The sequence below is a fragment of the Ictalurus punctatus genome, chromosome 11, assembly GCF_001660625.3.
Source record: "Ictalurus punctatus breed USDA103 chromosome 11, Coco_2.0, whole genome shotgun sequence".
NCBI lineage: Eukaryota > Metazoa > Chordata > Actinopteri > Siluriformes > Ictaluridae > Ictalurus > Ictalurus punctatus.
The window spans coordinates 3,702,477-3,723,353 of NC_030426.2; the positions used below are offsets into that span (position 1 = coordinate 3,702,477).

A 20,877-nucleotide genomic window follows, 5' to 3' on the forward strand; every position below is an offset into this window, starting at 1 on the left:
TTATTCACCCCTTTTGATATTATAATAACCTCCACTCTTCTCTTCTGGGAAGGATTTCCGCTAGATTTGGCAGGGATTTGTGATCATTCATTCACAAGAGCATTCGTGATGTCAGGCAAGAAGTCCTGCCACGCAGTCGGGGTTCCAGTTCATGCCAAAGGTGTTCAGTGGGGTTGAGGTCAGGGCTCTGCGCAGGACACTCGAGTTCTTCCACTCCGATGTTGGGAAACCGTGTCTTCATGGGGCTCGCTTTGTGCACAGGAGCGTTGTCACGTCGGAACATGTTCGGGTCCGTCAGTTCCAGTGAAGGGAAATTGCGATGCTACAGTATACAAAGACATTGTAGACAATCGTGTGGTTACAGCTTTGTGCTAACAGTTTGGAGAAGGCCCACGTGTGAGTGTGATGGTCAGGTGTCCACACACGTTTGGCCATTTAGGGTACTTCATTCATAATGCTACAAATCCTCAGAAAAGACCCATGTGGATGAATGCAAAGTGTGTGTGTGTGTGTGTGTGTGTGTGTTTTCTGCCTGTGAGTCAGGGTGGCAGCAGCTCTTAATCCTACACATTTGCACGGCGAGTGTGACAATGAGAGAGAGTAACCTAACCCTCTTCTCTGTACCGAGCCAACACTCTGATAATGGAGACCAGCTAATGACATCCTCCAGCTGCGTCCAAAACACACACACACACACACACACACACACACACACACACCATGCCATATTAGTCTCCTTTTCTCTCTCTCTCTCTCTCTCTCTCTCCTTCCCTTGGTATCTCTTTCCTCATCTCGCTGTATTGCCAGCCGTATCTCTCAGACTATCCATCTATCTCTTACTTTATTGCACCCTCAATTTCTCTCTCTTCCTCTGGCTGTCAGGAAACTGCCCTCCGTATCTCCATCTCTTTCTCTCCCCATCCCTCGCGTCCTCTCTCCCTCTCTCCCTCTCTCTCCACTCCGCCTGACTAATGTTGCCTCCTAACAGCCTCGCTCGGCTCTGCCTCCCGCCGCTGGTTTATTTACACCGCTGTTTAATAGCCCGGGGGAGTGCATGAGCTACGATGACACGCTACAATGACTCCGGGCGCATTCTTAACAAGTTGCTGAAAGACGAGAACCGTGAGGGGGAGGGGTGGGCAGGGGGGGGATGTGAGTAGGAAGACGGAAATTATTATTTTTTTCTCTCCATGTGCTTATTTACCATGTCTAGCGTCATAGAGGATGTCTGATTGTTCCGATTTGAAGCTGTCAGAAGGTGTTTAAGAGCGGCTCTTGTGTTTACCCCTTCAATAAAACGCTGGGTCGTTAGGAGTAATTAGAGCACTAATTGCTGCAGTTACGAGTAAAGCGTTCAGTGCAAGCGCGAGAGAAAGAGACCGAGGAAGCAAGGGGCTCGTCGAAATCTCCGACCAGCTTTTATTGACCCGGGCAGATTAATGATGAGCCTTAGGTGAGTGGATGGATTTTGTGTGTGTGTGTGTGTGTGTGTGTGTGTGGACAGCTGGGCAGGCGTTTGGATGAAAAGTCCTGATAATTATACGCATGTGTGAAAGTTTTGAGCTTTTTGGGATATTTGGCTGGTCACCGTGAAGAAATTAAAAAAAGATTTTTTTTAAAAAGATTTTTAAAAAAAATAAAAATACTAATTTCCTTTGGAGATTAACCCACGCGATTGGGGGGCATGGGTTTATATCTTTGGTCCCCACAAGAATAGGAATATCTGAGAGTTTGGCCCTTTTTGGGGACGTTTGACTTGTCCCCATGAGGAAAACCTGCTGATTTTAAAAAAAAAAAAAAAAAGAGAGAGAAAGAAATCAAATAAAGAAAAAGATATTATTTATTAAAGAGCCAGGGGATATTATTTTGGTTACTAGGGTTATTGTTAGATTAAGGTGTAGGCGTAATATTAATAATTGTGTTACTGGAAGGTCCTTACAAATATAGCAAGACAAATGTGTGTGTGTGTTTCAGACGTTTCACACTCTACATGAGGTGCTGGTGTCGTTTGGCCGCAGGGTGCTGTGTTACCCTCTGCACCGGCACTTCTCTCTGATCACGACAGCAGTGCAAGACGCCGCTCGCATTTTCCAGGGTGGTGAGTTTCCCCCGTTCTGTTTCTGTCTCTGCTCGTGTCTGTCTCTAACAGCAGCCGGACTCTGTCACAATAAGACCCTCGAGTGGTTTTCACACAGCGCCAGAGGTCAAGTCGAGGGTCAAGACCTTAACGTGACCTTGCTTTCACACTCCAGCGTCTGTCTTTCTTCCTCCATTCGTTCCCTTGCGTGGCCCTAATAACCGCTTTGCTTTTCAATCGGAGAAGAATTTGTCCGCTCGCCCTTTGTCCACTCTTCGCCGGCGGAAGGAAGAGCACCGTCCTTCTGGGTTTGTTTTTTTCTTCTTCTTCTTCTTTAAACAGGCTTGATGAAACGGTATCTTGGTGAACGAGGGTCTTTGAACAATGAACTCAAAGAAAACATGGCGGGTGACGTGAGAAGCAGTCAGATCTGAGCACGCAGAAATGTCCTTGTCCTGTGGAGTGTGATGGCTAAAGGAGTCTTTATTCTTAGTAAAGTCAACAGATTTGTTTCAGCTCACGCCTGGATATCTATCTGTCAGCAAGAGAGAGAGGCGGAGAGAGACTTCACAGGGAGCACTGGCTTTGCTGCGTACACGCTTTTGACTTTGATATCTCTGTGGGAAGAGTAATCTTTAAATCAAAGTGTCTGGCTGAGAGAAAAAGCGTGAGAGAGGGAGGGAAGGAGAGGGGCGACTCTCTCTCTCGCTCTCTCTCTCGCTCTCTCTGTGTAAATACATTTAGGATGTGTGCAGTGAGCTTATCCGGAGCATGTTGGTTTAATGCTTGTAAATGATGGCAATTAAAGGGCCTTTTAGCTGCTGGATTAGCGCGGCTTTGGCTCATTAGAAAGTGAACACCTCGCTGCACTGGTTGCGAGCGAGCTCATTAGCTCTTGTTAAGTCTTCGCTAACTCCCCGCCACACACTGTCTTTCGGAGGGCAGTTCCTTCTGGTATCACAGGAGACGAACAGTCGATTTTACTCCGAAGCAGGTATGCGCTTTGATTTGTATGCATCATTAACTCGTAATGCAGCGCATGTTCTGCATGTTGTGCCGTAGGCTTAGCACGGAAAATGACTCTCTTGTAGCTCATTTGTTTTTGCTCTTCTATAACAAAGCTTCAGAAATGTTGCATACTTCCTGCTAGCTGGCTGGTTTATTGCCCGGGATTAGTTGGTACACTGTACGATGCTCAGAATAGCTGTTCACAGAGATGACTCTTTTGATTTTTTTTTTTTTTAAACGTTCAACCACTCTGATCAACGTCTCCGGATCTGGAAATATGGTAGGTGTATCCTAGAATCAGAGCTGTAGCGTGAAAAAATATCCTTACGCATTCTTCACAGCATGAAGGTGCACGTGTTATCTATGTTTTCATGCTTCCGTTTAAATCTATGCGGTACTGATGAAGAATCGATCGCCGCTTTCCTGAAGAACCCGCACTTGTTTCTCTGCAGAAAACTGGAGCACAAGGGTCCTTGGTAAACAATAAAGGAGAGACTGTTTGGGGAGACCGAATCAATAGAGAGTCCTAGAGTTAAGTATAAATATAGCGTAAATAATCGTGTGGTGAACATGTAGGTAACCTGTGTACAGTCATATTGTGCATTGCTGCTGGGAAGTACATGTTATTTATTTTTGTCCCTCGGAACCATGACACACATTCATTTCTGATGAACAGTACTGTTATGATTCCATCTCTGGTTTCCTCTCACTCTCACGGTTCATTGCTGTACTTGTTGTACATCACTCACAGGACATGATCCTAGGCCGATATGTTACAAATCGGCTTGAAGATGTCTGTGAAATCTGAAACCTGGCTTGGGGAGTGTCTTTTTAATGCTCGCAGTGATCAAACATCAGCGATGACCTCGGAGACCCTAGCAGCATTTCCTACTGTCCCTCTGAGCCATGAGCCTTGTTGAACATGAAGGATAATTCCGTCCATTCGGCCGAGTTCATATGTCCACCGTCATGACGGCAGCATCCGCGTTAACAAGCCACACCAGTGACACGAGCCGCTCCGTTACAGTGCAACGCCCTGCTAATGAAATTCCCAGGGAAAACCCGATTAGACACGTGCACTTGTAGGGTGTGCTGATCTGATCTGAGGCTAGAAAGCAAGCAGTCATAGATATCGCCGGAACAAATGCATTGAAGGCGTCGTCGTGAGGAGGAGCACCGTGCAGGAAATAATCTGGGGTAAATATTTAAACAGCCCTCAAGCAGCATGTTTGGTATTCTGCAGAACATTCTAGAGCTTCTAGAGACTCATGGATTTGTTGATGGTGTTTGCTAAATATTTTCATGGAAGGAGTCAGCAATGCAGAACCGCGCAGAAGACAAATACTTTCCAGGCACTTTCCCGGGGTACAACTAAACATTTTCTACTTTTCCCTACTTTTTATAGTTGTGACCTGGTGTTTTGTTTCCGCACACATCGGAGCCAGAACAACGTTATTCAGAGTGAAAAGGGAGGAAATCTTATTTAAAGATTTCATTCCAGTTCCCTGCGATGGACTGGCACCCTGTCCAGGGTGTACCCCGCCTTGTGCCCCATGCTCCCTGGGATAGGCACCAGGTTCCCCGTGACCCTGAAAAGGAGTAAGCGGTAGAAGATGGATGGATGGATTCCAGTTCCACTGAAAGACATCATGCCTACCTCTACATTTACAATCTAATCTACTTATGGAAAACCATTCCTGCTGAGTTATCACTTTGATCAGCATCACATGCGGTCCTCTCCCCGACAGCACTGAACAGCAAGGCCAGTTCTTCTGTTTTTGCGATACACTGAAGACATTTGTGTATGAGATCAAAACATCTAGATGATATTTACATCTAGCAGTGTTAAACAACTTAGAACACGGCACCTTTAGTAGCAGACCACCCAGTTTTTAGGAACAAAAGTATAGGAACAGATAGTCTTATAGTAAATGAAAGTAAACAACACTTAATATTTGATTGAATATCCCTTGCTTGTAATAACTGCAGGAAGCCGGTGACTCACTGGCATCAAACTGTTGCATTCTTCTTTTGTGATGTTTTTCAAGCTTGTACCGCAGCTTCTTTCAGTTGTTGTTTGTCTCAGGGGGTTTCTCCCTTCAGTCTCCTCTTCAGGAGGTGAAATGCTGTTCAATTGGGTTAAGGTCTAATGATTGACCTGGCCAGTCTAAAACCTTCCACTTTCCCCCCCTGATGAAGTCCTTTAATGAGTTGGATCATTGTCTTGCTGCATGATGAAGTTTGTCCTGATTAGATTGGATGCATTTCTATGTAAATTGACAAACAAGATGTTCCTCTAGACTTCTGCATTCATTCTGTTACCATCCTCAATGAGTTCCATCATCAATAAAGATTAGTGAGAATGTTCCAGAAGCACCCATCCAAACCCAAGCCATGACACTATCTTCACCGTGCTTGACTGATGAGCTTGTATGTTTTGGATCATGAGCAGATCCTTTCTTTCTCCACACTTAGAGAGGTTAGAGGTTAATCTTGGTTCCCGAATTTTGTGGCTCCTCTCTGTATGTCTTTGTGAATTCCAATCCTGCCTTCCCATTCTTACTGCTGATGAGTGGCTTACATCTTGTGATATGGCCTCTATAGCTCTGTACTTGAAGTCTTCATCAAATGGATTATGGGTTGTTGTACCTGCACCCCTACCCTGTGGAGGTTGTCAGTGATATCAGTGACTATTGATTTTGGGTTTGTCATCAACTGCTGTTGTTCCCCTTGGCTCACCTGTTCGGTGTTTGTTGCTCAGTACACCAGTGGTTTCTTTCTTCTTCAGGACATTCCAAATTGTTGTATTGCTTATGCCCAATGCTTGTACAATGGCTCTGATAGATTTTCCCTCTTTTCAACGTTTCAAAACGGCTTGCTTTTCTCCCATAAACAGCTCTCTGATCTTCATGTCGGCTTATCCCTTTTAACAACAAATGCCACAGGTCTTCAGTGTACAGCAAAAACGGCCTTTCGGAAGAGAATGTACGTCAGTCTGTGTCTCATGACCGGAGGTTAATTCACTCAGCATTTTAACAAGAGCCTCGTCGTCTCTTCACGCTAACACCAGTGAGGAAAAAAGTTATCGAAAAAAGTCGGTTTTGTTCTTTTGGCTGAATTTCTTGATGTTTTATTAGGTAATGTAAGCACTACTGTCTGCTCTCATTTGTACCGGGTGTGTAAGAGCTCCTCTGTTTTGATGGAGTGACAGTGCAGGAGCATCACAGCCATTCTGACAGCCGGCATCTGACTACAAGCTGAACAGATTAAGCGAATGACTGGAGCTCCTGTATGTCACGTAGCTATCAAAGCGCGACATGGTCCGTGTGAGAAAAGGTTCACGAGGTTTTAAAGATTTCAAAGTATATTATTTGCAAAGCAAATCATTTTTCCACTCCACCACATATTCTCTGAACGGCGAACCGACGTAGACACGATATTTCTCTTCAGAACATAACCACAAGCCTCACAAAGACTTGGCAGCAACGGCTCTGAATCCTGTCTTACTGAACTTACTGAAGCTCCTTTCTTGATTTTCTCATGACTGGTTTACATTATTCCATACTCTCAGCTTGTCTTCAAAGTCTAGCAAACCTAAAGTTCTGGAGTAAGCCACGCACTCCGTGACTTCAGCTCTGCTAATGAAACAATAGCGTTTTTTTAAAAAAAACAACAAAAAAAAACAAGCAAAACAAAACCCAGAGCAGAAAGGAAACGAGCAAAAGGTTCCACATGGATGGATGAGGTCATGGAGTTGTTGAGAGAGAAGTAAAGAGAGGTTCGGATCCCTGGAGTTTTTTTCTGCTGGGAGCTGCAGCAGTCAGTCTTGTTCTTTCCTGCCAGGGTAAGAGCCCCTGCTTAAACGGGAACCAAATGTTTCTGCAAGGCTTTCCTCAGCGCAAGAGCACTGTTTGTTTTCGCAGGAGGCTGGAATGTCTCCACCGGCTGCCAGGCTATTCTGCGAGAGGCCCGGAGTATCCTCTCATGCACCTCTCATACTTTTCTTTCTGCACTCCTTTCGTGCCTCTTCAATTTTCCTATTGTGCTAAGGAAAGATAGTTATACACCTTCTTCAGAAGGTTAGGGTCAGCGTACCATTTTCTCGAGACAGGCTTGCTGTCTTCAGTTGCCTCCCCCCCCCCCCCCCCCCCCCAACCCCTTTTCTATTTACAAACAGTGGAAACTCTTGGCAAAATAGCGTCCGGTAATCCTTTATTTTTTTCTCCTCCCCAGAATTGCAGCTTTAAGTTGTTCCCCTCAGGTTTCCCATTGATTCATGTAAACAGACTTTCCTTTATTGTCTGGCGTTTGGCTAACCTGCTGAATGATTTTCCTCGTTCCAGGTAAGACCTTTGTCCTGAAATGCCTGCTGGCCGTCCATAAGATCTTCAGATACAATGAGCCGGCTTACATCCTCAATGACCTCTACATCACCGACTACTGCATTTGGATCCAGCGGGTTAAGTAAGTTCAAATAGCTTCCTTTGATGTGGCTGTACGGGATGTTTTGGGAAACTCAAATTAATGTTGCGGTGGAAGAGGGGGCGGGTTTGTAATTAGGGAACAAATAATGTGAAGTGGCCCGAAGCTAATTTGTGTAGGTCAGTCTGGAAGGCAATTATTGCCCCATATGCTATTGAAGGAAAAAAAAAAGGTAAGACATGCTGTATAAATGAATATTTTAGCTCTGAAAATAGTCCAAACACCATCTGGTCCTCTGCTAAGGCTACAAGCTGGAAGTAGGATAAAATGTTTAAATCTGAATCGTTTTCCTTCTGCACACAAGCAAATTTGTGGTTTTAGACTGTTCTGGAATGTGAGCATGAGCTCAACACTGTGTCGGCGTATGAATAAGGGCTTTAATCAGAATTGAAAATCTTGTTAGATGTCATGGCTTTGTGTCCCCATGCTGGCCTGAAGAATTCTGCAGCTCATTATTGATGAATGATGTTGAAGCTCTCGTTTGTTATGCTGAACTCGAGTATTCTTTTCAGTTTCAGAACAAATAGTAATGCGCCCCCCCACTAACAGCCCAAAAAACTCGGTTGAACACAATTACTTGCATGTTTAAAATCAGAGCCAGGGAGCACATAATTGAGTAATGAGCTACGAATTCTGCTGGCGAGTATTCAGGCAGAGTTGTAGTCTTGTGTGTAAAGGCTCATGCAGAGAAAAATGGACCTGATGTTATAGGCCTGGTGCCCAGATGCAGAGATGATAAAATCTGTGAGGACCCAGAGGATTTCTTCCCCTTTCCTTTTTCTCTGGCACAGATTTTCTGGAGACCAAAGCCTTTACGGCGAATTAATAATAAGTGAGTAAAAATCAATCATGGTGTATCAATCATCCAGAGTGGTGTTTGGCGATACTCCCTACATTATACATTGTACAATTCATATATATATATATATATATATATATATATATATATATATATATATATATTATAATTTTTCTGTATGGAGAAGCAACCAAAATTGGCAACGAAAGGACAATCTGGACTTAAATATACAGTATCTCACAAAAGTGAGTACACCCCTCACATCATGTGACATCACTGAAGAAATGACACTGTGCTACAATGTAAAGTAGTGAGTGTACAGCTTGTGTAACAGTGTAAATTTGCTGTCCCCTCAAAATAACTCAACACACAGCCATTAATGTCTAAACCGCTGGCAACAAAAGTGAGTACACCCCTAAGTGAAAATGTCCAAATTGGGCCCGATTAGCCCAATTTGGGGACAGTAAGTCTACACTGTTACACAAGCTGTACACTCACTACTTTACATTGTAGCACAGTGTCATTTCTTCAGTGTTGTCACATGAAAAGATATAATCAAATATTTACAAACATGTGAGGGGTGTACTCACTTTTGTGAGATACTGTACATGTTACCACACTGTATTTAAGAGCTTCACACATTAAGGACATTGCACCTTAAGAACTTTTGTTCTATTTAAACAGTCATATAAAAACTGCAATTAAAAAGATTTATATGGAATAAAATTTGTGCAAAAAGTATTGAAGGTAAAGTTTCAGGAAACAAACAGAAACGTACACTGAGAGAAGAAAAACACTCTGAAAATGAAAACACCTAACTCAGTGGCAAAACTTGAACATGGTCTTTTTGTGGTCGTTTTTCTAAGCTTCCTTTTCCCTAATCATGGTTTACGAATGCGCTGCCAGAGTCTTCCTTTACACTCTGCAAACTTACCTTCGTTATCCTGGCATAAACTTCTTGTCTGGGCGGGGCTTAGCAGTGGTTTACTCTCACTGGCTTGTGAGCTTTGGATTAATGGCTCCCCGAGCAGGAAGTAGAGCCTTCAGTGTGGCCAGTTTTGGAGAGCGTTCTGGATGCGGTTCTCTGTATAGTTATAGTGCTTGTACTTTGTAGTGGAGATTACTTACCTACTTATTCAGTATATTCTTTCGTAATTAATATTTGAGGTTGGGGTAGTCTCGTACGACTATTTTTTCTATTTGTGTTTTGTTTCTTGAAAATTTACATTAAATACAAGTTTAATTCCATAGATTTACAAAAATAAATTTTAAATTTTTAAACTTTGTGAACAATGTTTGCCCCAAACCAGTATGACAACAGTAGAGAAAAAGATGATGATGATTATTATTATTATTATTATTATTATTATTATTATTATTACATCTTGGTGTCTAACCTTTGTGTGGCGCTCTGTGAAAACCCATCCGATGTTGCTGTAGCTGAATTCTAGCAAACTGATTTTGGCTAAAATTGTGTTTTCTGCGTTCTATATTTCACCAAAGCGAAGTTGAAATCTTTTTTACTTACTTTTTAATCTTGCTTCCTGGAAAGAACATACCAGACCAGTTTAATAAACCGATAGATATCCAGAAACTGGTTTATTTCCTCACACAGTCAATCAATATCTCAGTTTGTTCAGGTTGTGGGCATAGTTGTGTGTCATAGTGTAAGGGACACGAGTCTAATCAAGCCTGTGCCTTCACATCGTCATCGAAACAAGGCAGATTGCTTACACACACTGTATAGGGTTTTAAAACGTTTAACTCGGCTAATAAAAAGATAAGAATTTCATCCGACAGAACAGACTGAGTCAACCGGCGGTTACTCCAGCTCCGATGTAAAAGCAGACGGATACCCGTCGAGCCGAGAGTGATGATGAGTATTGTGTTTACGTTTAGCTCGGGTCATAAGACTAGACAGACTGATGTGGATGACGCGTACGATTAAAACAACATTTCCCACCGTAAACAGAGAACGCAGTTCTTTTATAAATTCTCGCCGAAGTCGATTTCCATTAGCATATTAGATAATAAATGTAGAGGTAGGCGTTGGCTTGCCTGTCAGCTATTAAAACAGGGTAAGACTATTCCATCTGAAGTAATATAGAGATGATCGTCGTTATTAAGGACTTCTAATAATCTGTATTTTTTAATGTGAAGTAAGGGATGTATATTATTAAACATAAAATGTGTGTGACTTTTGAATAGCCTGTCAGTTGGTAGGCCACAGTTTACATGCATGTCTTATGTTACCGTTGAACTGTTAGTGCTAATTAAATAAATACATTTCTAAAAATTCAGTATACTCCCTCTACCCTTTTGGGGGGGGGACGACATTTTTTCGTTTCTCATCAGATCTTCATTTTGGATTTAAGAGCTCTCCAGCGAGCTCTGTTTTACCATTTGGAAGCAAAATGTGATTTATGACTCACGTTTGAAGGACGTACAAAAGGACGCAGTTTACGATTTTTGCATCGCAGGTGCTTTGGCACCAAACCACTTCAGACCTTAAAGCCTTTATACATCCTGCATAGGAGCTCCTCATTTCAACATCGGAGTACTCTAGTACGAGCAATCGCTCAAAAATACTGTATACTAAAAACGTCAGTGTACGCCAAACCCACAATAAACATCCAGTAGCGGATGAGCCGAACGACATGTGAACCTGCAATGACTGCTGATTGTCTGGGCAAATCTTGAACGCTCCGATATTCTCCGATTTTACCTTACGTCCATGTGAAATTAAATTTATAAATGCACGTTTGACTTAGCTAACATTAGACGAGTATATAGTTAGCGTAAACTATATTCATTAGTGCTAAAATGGTCCGAAAGTACTGAAAGAAAGGAAAAACCCATCCCAGGAACCACAATGTTTTGTTTTTTTAATGACTATTATTATTTCTTTTTGATCACACTTCTTCTGTTGTCTTTTCCATGACATTCAATTCGTAGAACGGAAACCAGCGTTCTCTCAGCAACACCACGGATGTACGCGTAGCAGTTCGAGGCAAAACAGAGTATCGCCTTTGTAGTTTGGCTCGACCGCAGCACCGACGACATTTAAAAATATCTACCGGTTGACACGTTTCTACTGGCGTCTGATCTCTTGCGCTAGTTCACATTGGGTTGGAATGTGCACTCTGCTACAGCAAGAGAAGAAAAGATGAGAGGCGGAGAGTAAGGGGAGCACAGAAAAGTACTTTGTCTCGAGTGCAGAGTGCGTGAACAAGCTCCACTGTCAACATGCTGGAGGACTCGATTAGTCTTGTCCAAATCATCAAGGAGATGAAACAGCAGGAAACACCAAATGAATCGAGCGAGATATTGATGGCATTGACCCATGATCAAATGGTGGTTCTCCTTCTTTTTTCTTCTCCCAGTTCAGTAAACAACCCCTAGGTGCTTTTTTTTTTTTTTTTTTTTTTTTTTTAAATAAATGTTGGCCTTAAGCTAGAACTGCAAGACAGGCAGCACACAGGCTCTCAGGTTCTTCATGCTAGCCTCGAGGCATTTGGTGAAGGAAAAGATCCTGCCGCTTCCTTATTTTCCCTTTTATTCCGACAGCATGTTGCGAATCGATTTGCAGCTCGGCTTTTTTTTTTTGTTTTCTCTAAACATTAGAGCCTGCTGCGCGGAAGGAGCCCTAGTTGTCATGCAAAACGACTGAAGGAGATGTTGGTACTCTACGGCTTTTTCATGAAAATCCCCACCGTTCTGGTTTGCATAGGCAGCTCCTCTGCTGTCTTTCTCGCTTTGTTGTGGCAAGCTTTTCAACTCCTGACAGATCTGATAACAGATTATTTAAACTCTGCTTTGCTCTGCCAGTTATCTGCGTGAGACGCTTCAGCTCGAGCCTTTATCTGATCACTTCCACTCGTGTGAAGACTCCCCAAATCTTTCATCGCCACTCCGACACAATCAGCTGCTTGCGATAGACAAAGGGATTAATGAGCGCTAGCTCGCCGGATGATTTATGACATCTGCCTAAAATCCGACTGCCGGTGACGCTCAGAGCAGTCCTCCGTCCAGTCGTCCTCGCCTGCTGAAAAGTCAAGTTGCGATTTATGGCCTCGTAAAAGACATCAGATTGATTTAAGCTGGAGGTTCCTCCCATCAGAGACGGGGCGAAGTGACTGGAGTGGAGTCCGGTATTTTTTTGATTGACAGGTTTCCCTGAACGCCTTGTCTCAATCACCACCCCGAACTTCTGCCAAGTTATCACAATCGTTAGCATCTATCATGCCCGGAGTAGAGTCAGCCAATTCTATCAGAGTTCCATAAACTAAAAAAAGCTGCTGCTTATGTTTCATTTTAACTTTGAGGGCTTTAGATTGAAACCTTTTGCTGTTGTTTTTCTTCTTCTGAGTCAAGCACTTAACATGCCCCAGCTCTTACAAATCTCATGTCCAATCCTTAGAATATGTGCATTCGAGTAAGAGGCCTGCGTGGTTTGTTTTGACTGACAGATTTTCAGGCTTTCACTATATATTTCATGTTCGCTTCGGTAGCCCAGTCCGTTCGAGCTTTGTTTTGATTTGGAAGAAAGCTTGCAGTAGTGGAATCTCTGCTATCCATTTCAGCCAAAAAAACAGCCCGAGACTGCAGGCATGCTTACACTGTGTTATTCATTTCAGCGTGGCTTTAGCAAGTTGTCGAGATGCCAAGACCTCACAGCAATGGTGCCAGACTGCACTTTGTTTCTGCCTCCTTCTTATCATTTTCTTCCTCTTATCCAAACTGTTGGAGTAACCCCAGCATGGATTCTCTTCATGCCATTTCTGCCAACAAGATAAAACAAGCTCTGTTTCCGTGTATTCCTGTCATCTTGCCATCTTGCATTCTATGGTTGTTTCCAAACTTCTAAATTGGGTCAATCGGATTCTGTCGGGCAACCATGGCAACGCAGGGTGCCGGACTTCAGGACTTGGCTTTTTTCATTCTTTCAGGCCAAGAGAAATGGCGCATTGTCTGAACTTTGGTGACAAGCCAAGCGTTACTCTCACAGGACAGAAGCTTCTCTGCGGTAGTCCTAGAGAGCTGCCAAAGATGGTGGCCTGCAGGGGCCATGTGGGTCAGGTCTTTGGAAAACCAATTCAGTCCACCCCCTGGAGTGGACTTGAGCTCTGTCAGCTAGTGTTAAATCACTTTTCAGTGGGGAATTGTGGGAAAATGAGTTTCAGCCTCTACCTGCATTAGGGGGCAATCAAAATATAAAAGACTTCAGACGCAGGCAGGGAAATAAAGTTGGAAACGTCTCGAGTGGAGTGTAGGCGTTTGATTTTCAGGGAAATGTGCTTCAGATGGTTGTCTGAATTGAAAGGTCTTTTGAGGCGGTGGTCTTTGTTTTGCCCTTTTTCCATTCGTGAGACTGTATTGGACGTACTGCTCAAAGGTTCAGCTTTAAAAGCTGTAAATTGTAGAGAATGCTCCGTAGGGTTATACTGTTGGCAGAGTAAAGAGAGAAAAAAAGGTTTCTTACTTGGTTCATTACATGCAAACACCAAGGCACTTCTCAGACATCTTTATGCACTTTCTACTCTTATAATAACCGCTTATTTTCCCTAGAAAACTTACCCTAGTCCTGCCATGTGTTTTTTTTTCTTTCTGAGAATTGCTTGATATTTAACTTTAATGAGTTTCTTTTATTAGACTTTAAGCATCCTCTAGCGTTAAGACATCTTTTGGTCAAACACGATGTTTATTTTAAACGCTCCCCGACATCATTTATCTGCATGTCGGTTTTCGATAGCAATGTTGAATGCATAACGAGCATACGCACATACACAGTATTGTTTAACGATCCAGTGGATTCCCTGTTCCTGCTGTCTGTCGATAAACTCCAGTGCGCACGTGCAGTATCTGAATGTTCAACAGTAAATAGTCACGTTTGTGTGGGGATGGAAGTGTCCCACTGCTTTAGAGGGCAGGGTTTCTGGTCTCAGGACTTCAGTACATCACATTCGCTCTCAGCACGGGGGCCGGTATACTCACATGGTCAGTACGAACAATGACTCAGTGTATTCGGGGTGTTTTTCCATCGCGCATTTAAAGACAAGTGCGCGGAACTCATTCTGCTTCGTTTTCACAGTGGTGGCTTAGCGGTTAAGGCGCTGGGTTACTGATCAGAAGGTCGGGTGTTCAAGCCCTAAGCTGCCGCCGTCGGGCCCCTGAGCAAGGCCCTTAACCCTCTCTGCTCCAGGGGGCGCTGTATCATGGCTGACCCTGCACTCTTACCCCAGCTTCCTAACATGCCGGGGTATGCGAAGAAAAGAATTTCACTGTCCTGTAATGTATACATGACCAATAAAGTCTCATTATCATACGATGAAGAAACCTCGAGAGGAACCAGACTCGAAAGGGAGCCCATCCTCATCTGGGTGACACCGGATATTAAAATTATGAATAAATCCCTTCTATAAAATAATACTACATGATTCAAGAGTGCAGGAAAATGCATTACAGTTTTTACATGAAGTCTGTCTTGTCGAACTTCTCCACCGTTCGTTGATGGAGACTTGAGTGCAGAACTGTTTGCGGTAATTGCAGTGCTAAGGCTATAATACATTTACATTTATTCATTCAGCGGACGCTTTTATCCAAAGCGACTTACAAATGAGAAAATACAAGCAGAGCGATCTCAAGCGGAGAACAATACGAGTAGTGCCGCCGTACGAGATCCAGTAATTGAGTTCCAGGACAGCAATTATAGTCCTAGCCATCATAGCATAACCGTTCATAGGAATCGAGGTCCAAAGCCATCTTTATGGTTTTTAAGTGGTACCATCCGCAGCAATCCCAGTGATCTTTAGGCTGCACCACGTGGGGACATCCTCAGCATGTAACTTCCGATTGATGAGAACTCCATCCAGAAGTAGGGCATCAGGAGGGATCAGGCAGGTCCGGAGAGCAGAAGGGGTGAGGATCACTGGTGTCTCAGGAGTATCATGTGTAGCTCAGCAGAAAGAGCGAGGGAGAGAGAGGGAAAGAGAGGGAGAGATTATTAGGTATGCTTATTGTCCACAATGTACTTTGCGTGAATGCAAGCAGGGACTCCGGCAAGACTGGTCATGACGAGAGGGAGAGCTTGTTTTGGATACCCAGGCTACTGATTTGTCCATCGCAATAAAGTCTTGGGAAATTTTTCTTTATTTAAATAGTGGATCTGAAGCAAGTACTTGTTAAGTATCATGAGGTCAGCTTTAGTCAGCTCTCAATGCTCATCCGGCAGCCAGCTCTCCCGTAGCGTAAGACGCTACCATAATGCCGCCAGCCGACTGCACCTTTTCGAACTTCCGCATGCGCGAGCTGGAAGACGGACCTGTTCGTCACTGCGATTAACAGGGGAGAGAGCGTATTCCATCACCAACCACCCAGAGATCACTTCAAATTTTGCTCCCTTGGCTCCAGCATACGGATGACCGTGCTATCGTCGGATATCGCCAGCTTAATTTCATCACGTCAGATCACTCGATAGGTCGTAATTTCTTATTAGTGGCTAAAAGCTTATGCCATTATCTTTTATATTCACCGTAATCTGAAGGAGCATATAAAACTCAATCCGTATCTGTTAAGCACTTGCGAAACGTTCCAGCGTGCGCCGAGAGTGATGAAGTATTTTAAAGGTGCGGGCGTGTTTCCTCCTCACGTGTGTTTTGAAGAGGTCTCTGCACATTTCAGTCTCGCAGGAGAAAATTTGCCACGAGTTCGCCCTTCCCTCCCTCGATATCAAAGTCGACTCTCTTTCCACCGGCTCGCTCTGGCGCATTTTTTTGTCGTGGCGAGCTATTTTTTTATTTTCTCCCTCTCCCAACCTTGAAAGCCACCTCTCGTCACTTAATCACCGCAAGCCACAACAGTGCCGTTCCGGTGACTGAATCGCATACAACGTTATCCCTCGCCCAAAAAGGAGCCTTTGTTTGCACCGTAAGCACACATTCTCTTAGCACAGAAGGAGAGCGAGTGAGTCAGGGAGAGGGAGAGAGAAAACAAGCACGCCTCTGCAGCACTAACTCAATAATGACTTCCCACGGGGAGAAAGAGAATACCGCGTGTGTTTGAAGTGCCGCTACTTCCATGGGACTTCCTGCAGCAACATCGCTCCAGGAAGCACCTCACTGGTTTTTATAGACCTAGACACTCAGCTGGAGGAGCTTCTACAGTTGCTTTCAGGTGTGTTTATGGGATCATGTTGCGCTTGCCATCTTCTGGATTGTCTGAAGCTCATGGCTTGAGGCCATATTGAAAGAACACCTCTGAAGAAGAAAGCTGTTGCTTAATCAACTTTGCCCTGAAGGACATTATTCTTTTGACTGGTATTGACAGTAAGGAATATGAACCCGGTTCAGGATTTCTACTACACGGAATAGTGTTGCATGTATACGGATGGGTGGCTCAGCTCTGACTAGGAACTTTGTAGAGTTCTCAGGAGATTAGGTTACGTACTGAAGGCTTTCTGGTCCTCGTTTGCAGGCATGTCAGGCGTTATTGATTGCATGATGACTGCGAATCTATCTGGAAGGCTGTTGTGGTTTTCTCGCACGACGTGGGAGGTTTGCGCAGTTAAGCATTCTTGGGTTGTGGAGTTTGTTTACCTTGTCAGTCTTTCACCACATGAATACGCAGACGCAGACTCGGCGGCACACTCCCTACCTCGCTCCCCTGCCTCACTGTAACAGATTGCTCTTTTCTCCGCCTTATACCATCCTCAAACCTGCGGCTCCCGAGCCGTAGCACTCGAGGCTAAAGCGCTGTATAAACAGCCTCCTCCAGAGGCATTAGCCGAACTCTCCCACTCTCAATAGCTCGCTTTGCTCACCAAGCGGGAGATCATTAGCCCCGCTCCTTAATAAGGAGGCATCTCGTGTCTCGGTGGTAGGTTAATTGAAGCGGCGATGGTTACGTTCCCCCCACCCACCCACCCAGTGAATAAGCCACGACCTCAGGAGCACTCTGGACGCTCTGATAATCACCATGCCGATGTAGACCGCTAGCTGTCTGGAGTGCTCAGTAGCAGCCACTTGAGTTTTGGCAGCGACCCGGACTTGTTCAGCGCATGAATAATGCATGTTTCTGGGGGCCCCCTTGCATTATGAGCTTTACATGCAGCACATTGTAGCAGATTTTTCTTTCCTCTCGAAAGGGAGCTTTGTCATGTTACTCGGTGTAGCCCTTGTCCTTAGGAGAACTTGAAAGCCGGAGCGAGTTGTTGTATTTATTTAAAGCCCTGCACTTGGTTGGGAAGTATTGTGCTCTTTTACAAGTGGCATGTTCGCAGGGAAATTGGGATGTCAGAAGAGCGGATGTGCCGAAATGTGTCACATGGTGGCTACGCAAGTGAGTGCAAGTAAGTTTGTCTGTGTGTGAGTGTGAGAAACTGTCTCGCTCCTAAAATAATTATTCCACCAGAGAGCAGGACTGATAAGCATGCACTGAAGTGCTACTATGGACTTCTCCCAACTGTAGCCATGGAGACAGCGTTTCTGTGAGGTGAATGCTAACATCGCCTGTGTACTGCCTCCTTTACTCACACACAAAACTCTAAGTATATCTGACAGGCCATGCCAGGAAACAAAAGAACTTTATCCCCCACACTAAAGGTTCACTGCCTAGTTGATTAAGGATAATAATAAGTACATTGCTTTTCTTTTTTCCCTTTTTTTTTTTTTTTTTAAAACCCTTGTGTTCTGTTCACTACTCAAGATCATGGCCAGACCTTTTACAATGGGCTGGCCAGGTTAGACCAAATGACTCTATTGTGATGGGATTGTAGAATTCTCATGAAAGACATGAAAGGCACAGACCTAACCAACATTTGTTTGTCATCTAACAAGTGACAAAAAAGGCATATCTAACATAGCAGCTTGAGCTGTGCTCCCATTGCAGATTCAATATCATTAACTATCAGTTACGACTTATAATCTGTCGAAATCCAGTGTTGTATCTCCACATAATGAATACCGTTCACGTGAAACACACAAATAAATAAATAAATAAATAAACTTGACCAGTGTTTGCTATTCTGTGTGTTTATTGTGGTCAGGGACTTTTTCACTTCTGTATTTGACTAACTAAACTTCCTTGTTCCTGTACGGCGTTATACTCGTCGACGATCCATGCTGGTCGTAATGAAATATACTCTGATATTTCTGGGAGCTGTAGTGAGTGTTCCGGTATTATTCAAACTAGCCTATTACAGCGGGGTTTACCAAGTTGTTCTGTTTCACGGAATATGACATTGGCAGGTGCACTGACTAACAATAACAACATCTGGCAGAAAAACAGTCCCAAAATATTAAAGAGCCACCACCATATTTAACCGTGCGCCAAAACCACCTCTGGTGTTTATTACCAAAAAGCTCTATTCTGGTTTCATCTGACCATAGACCCCGATCCCATTTGAAGTTCCAGTAGTGTCTGCACACTGAAGACGCTCGAGTTTGTTTTTGGATGAGAGTAGAGGCTTTTTTCTTGAAACCCTTCCAAACAACTTGTGGTGATGTAGGTGACTTCAGATTGTAGTTTTGGAGACTTTCTGACCCCAAGACACAACTAACTCCTGCAGTTCTCCAGCTGTGATCCTTGGAGATTTTTTCTCCACTCGAACCGTCCTCTTCTTGAGACGATATAGACACACGTCCAGTTCCAGGTTGATTCATAACATTTCCAGTGGACTGGAACTTCTTAATTATTGTCCTGATGGTGGAAATGGACATTTTCAATGTAGTGATATTTTCTTATAGACACTTCCCATTGTGAGAAGCTCAACAACCTTTTGCCGCACATCACAGCTATATTCCTCGCTCTTACCCGTTGTTATGAATGACTAAGGGAATTTGGCCTGTGTGTTACCTCATATTTATTCCCCTGTGAAACAGGAAGTCATGTAACATATCAATGGGAATAAACTTCTAATATATTTTTCTCATATGAATTCATAGGGGTGCCAATAATTGTTGCACACCTAATATTTAACAGATTTTTTTTTTTTTTGATAAACCTGTGTTGTGTGTGTAATTGTTTGATATCCATGCCAGCAGAGTATTTTTGTGAATCCTTTTAACAAAAGATCAAAAGGTTAAACAATAAAGAATTTTTCACAGCCTTCTCTGCTCATATTTACCCAATAATTACCGATATTAGTGGAGGGCACGGCATTTGTTTTATTTTTGTAAAAAGCAGCTGGTGTCAGTTGATTTTTGTAACTTTAAAAAAAATTATTATTATTATTATTCTTCTCCGGTCAAAATGAGCCAAGCACATACATTTTTAATTTGACCCGGACAGGCTGACGAGGGGTAAAGGAGATTCCCAAAGCCAAAGGAAATGCGAACAACCCAAGACAAATGTAATATTAAACACAATGACCAGGAAAAAAATCCCAGGATATGATAGTAGGAGGAACCTTATCACAATACATTTGTAGATCATTACATCCTTTATTCAGTCCTGTGTGTCTATGTAAAAAAAAAAACTCCGATCTCATCTGGTCGCCTTTGTTTCTCCCTTCAGGTCCAAGCACATGGTGGCCCTGGCTGAAGCATTAAGCAAAGCTGAGCTGAGCAAGAACGACCTGGACCTGGAGCTGCAGATTCTGGAGGAAGCCGCTGAGATGGTGATAGATGAGGAACAGGAGGAGCAAATAATGAAGATGGCGCAAGAGCAAACGAAAGAATGTGAAGAGGAGGACGAGTCCGGCAGCAGTGAGGAAGAAGAGGATCCGAAGAGTGAAGAAGAGGAGCGAAACGGTAAAAATATACCCGATGGACCAGCGATGACTTGCCCCTGTCCTCAAATGCTTGAGCATGAAGAAAGCCTGATCCAGGAGCTGGGAGAGAAGCGAGAGGAGGAGCTGAGGAGCGGAGAGGACGTGCCTCAAATAACCGTTCCTTCCAGCAGCACAGCAGGAGAGGAAGCGGGAGGGGTGGAGGGACTGAGAAAGACAGACGACCCCCAGCTCCCTGCAGCTCTGTGTGGAGTTAAACACGACACGGCTCCGTTAGAGCATCGCCAGTTTGACGTACGCATCTCGAACACCGAGGAACTGGACAGCGACGATGAGGACGAGCCGGATCAGTGAGTGTTCACACGGATCTGAGATGAGACGGCTATTAACGGACAGTCAGGCGGTTTGTCCGTGCCGAGGAGTAATTTCCTGAAAACACTCCGAATGAATGTAGTACTGAATACTTTTCTTCCTTCCTTTTTACTGTAATACAGTCGCTTTCGAATTGTCAGAAAATGTTCAATCTTACGTTTCAATCATAGCTTGGATGAAATTTTTTCCTATTAAAATCCTGTTCTACTGCTCTTGTAGTTCTTCAATTCGTACACCACCTGTAATCATTCTGTTCCCATTTCTGGGGTTCCCGTGGCCTGGTCGGTTTCGGAACATGCCGAACCATAGAGTGTGATGGCGTCGGCGCTCAGATCCCGTTTGTGTTGAAACCGAACTCGCACTCCTGTCAGCCCTCGATGCTGGGTAATGGAAGATTAGCTCGTTTCGGCTGAG

The 20,877-nt window shown here is 43.8% G+C and overlaps 1 protein-coding gene across 2 annotated transcripts in view; it reads left to right on the plus strand.

The window, feature by feature from the left end:
- The window catches only part of shq1 (SHQ1, H/ACA ribonucleoprotein assembly factor), a 63,725-nt gene extending 43,050 nt beyond the window's left edge, over window positions 1–20,675 (plus strand). For both annotated transcript variants that reach the window (XM_017479886.3, XM_047158688.2), the window contains 3 exons: window positions 1,975–2,098; window positions 7,429–7,549; window positions 19,878–20,675. In XM_017479886.3, the coding sequence (XP_017335375.1) occupies window positions 1,975–2,098; window positions 7,429–7,549; window positions 19,878–20,445 (813 nt within the window). In that variant the 3' untranslated portion in view covers window positions 20,446–20,675. The remainder of the gene's footprint in view (window positions 1–1,974; window positions 2,099–7,428; window positions 7,550–19,877) is intronic.
- The last annotated feature ends 202 nt before the right edge of the window (window positions 20,676–20,877 follow it).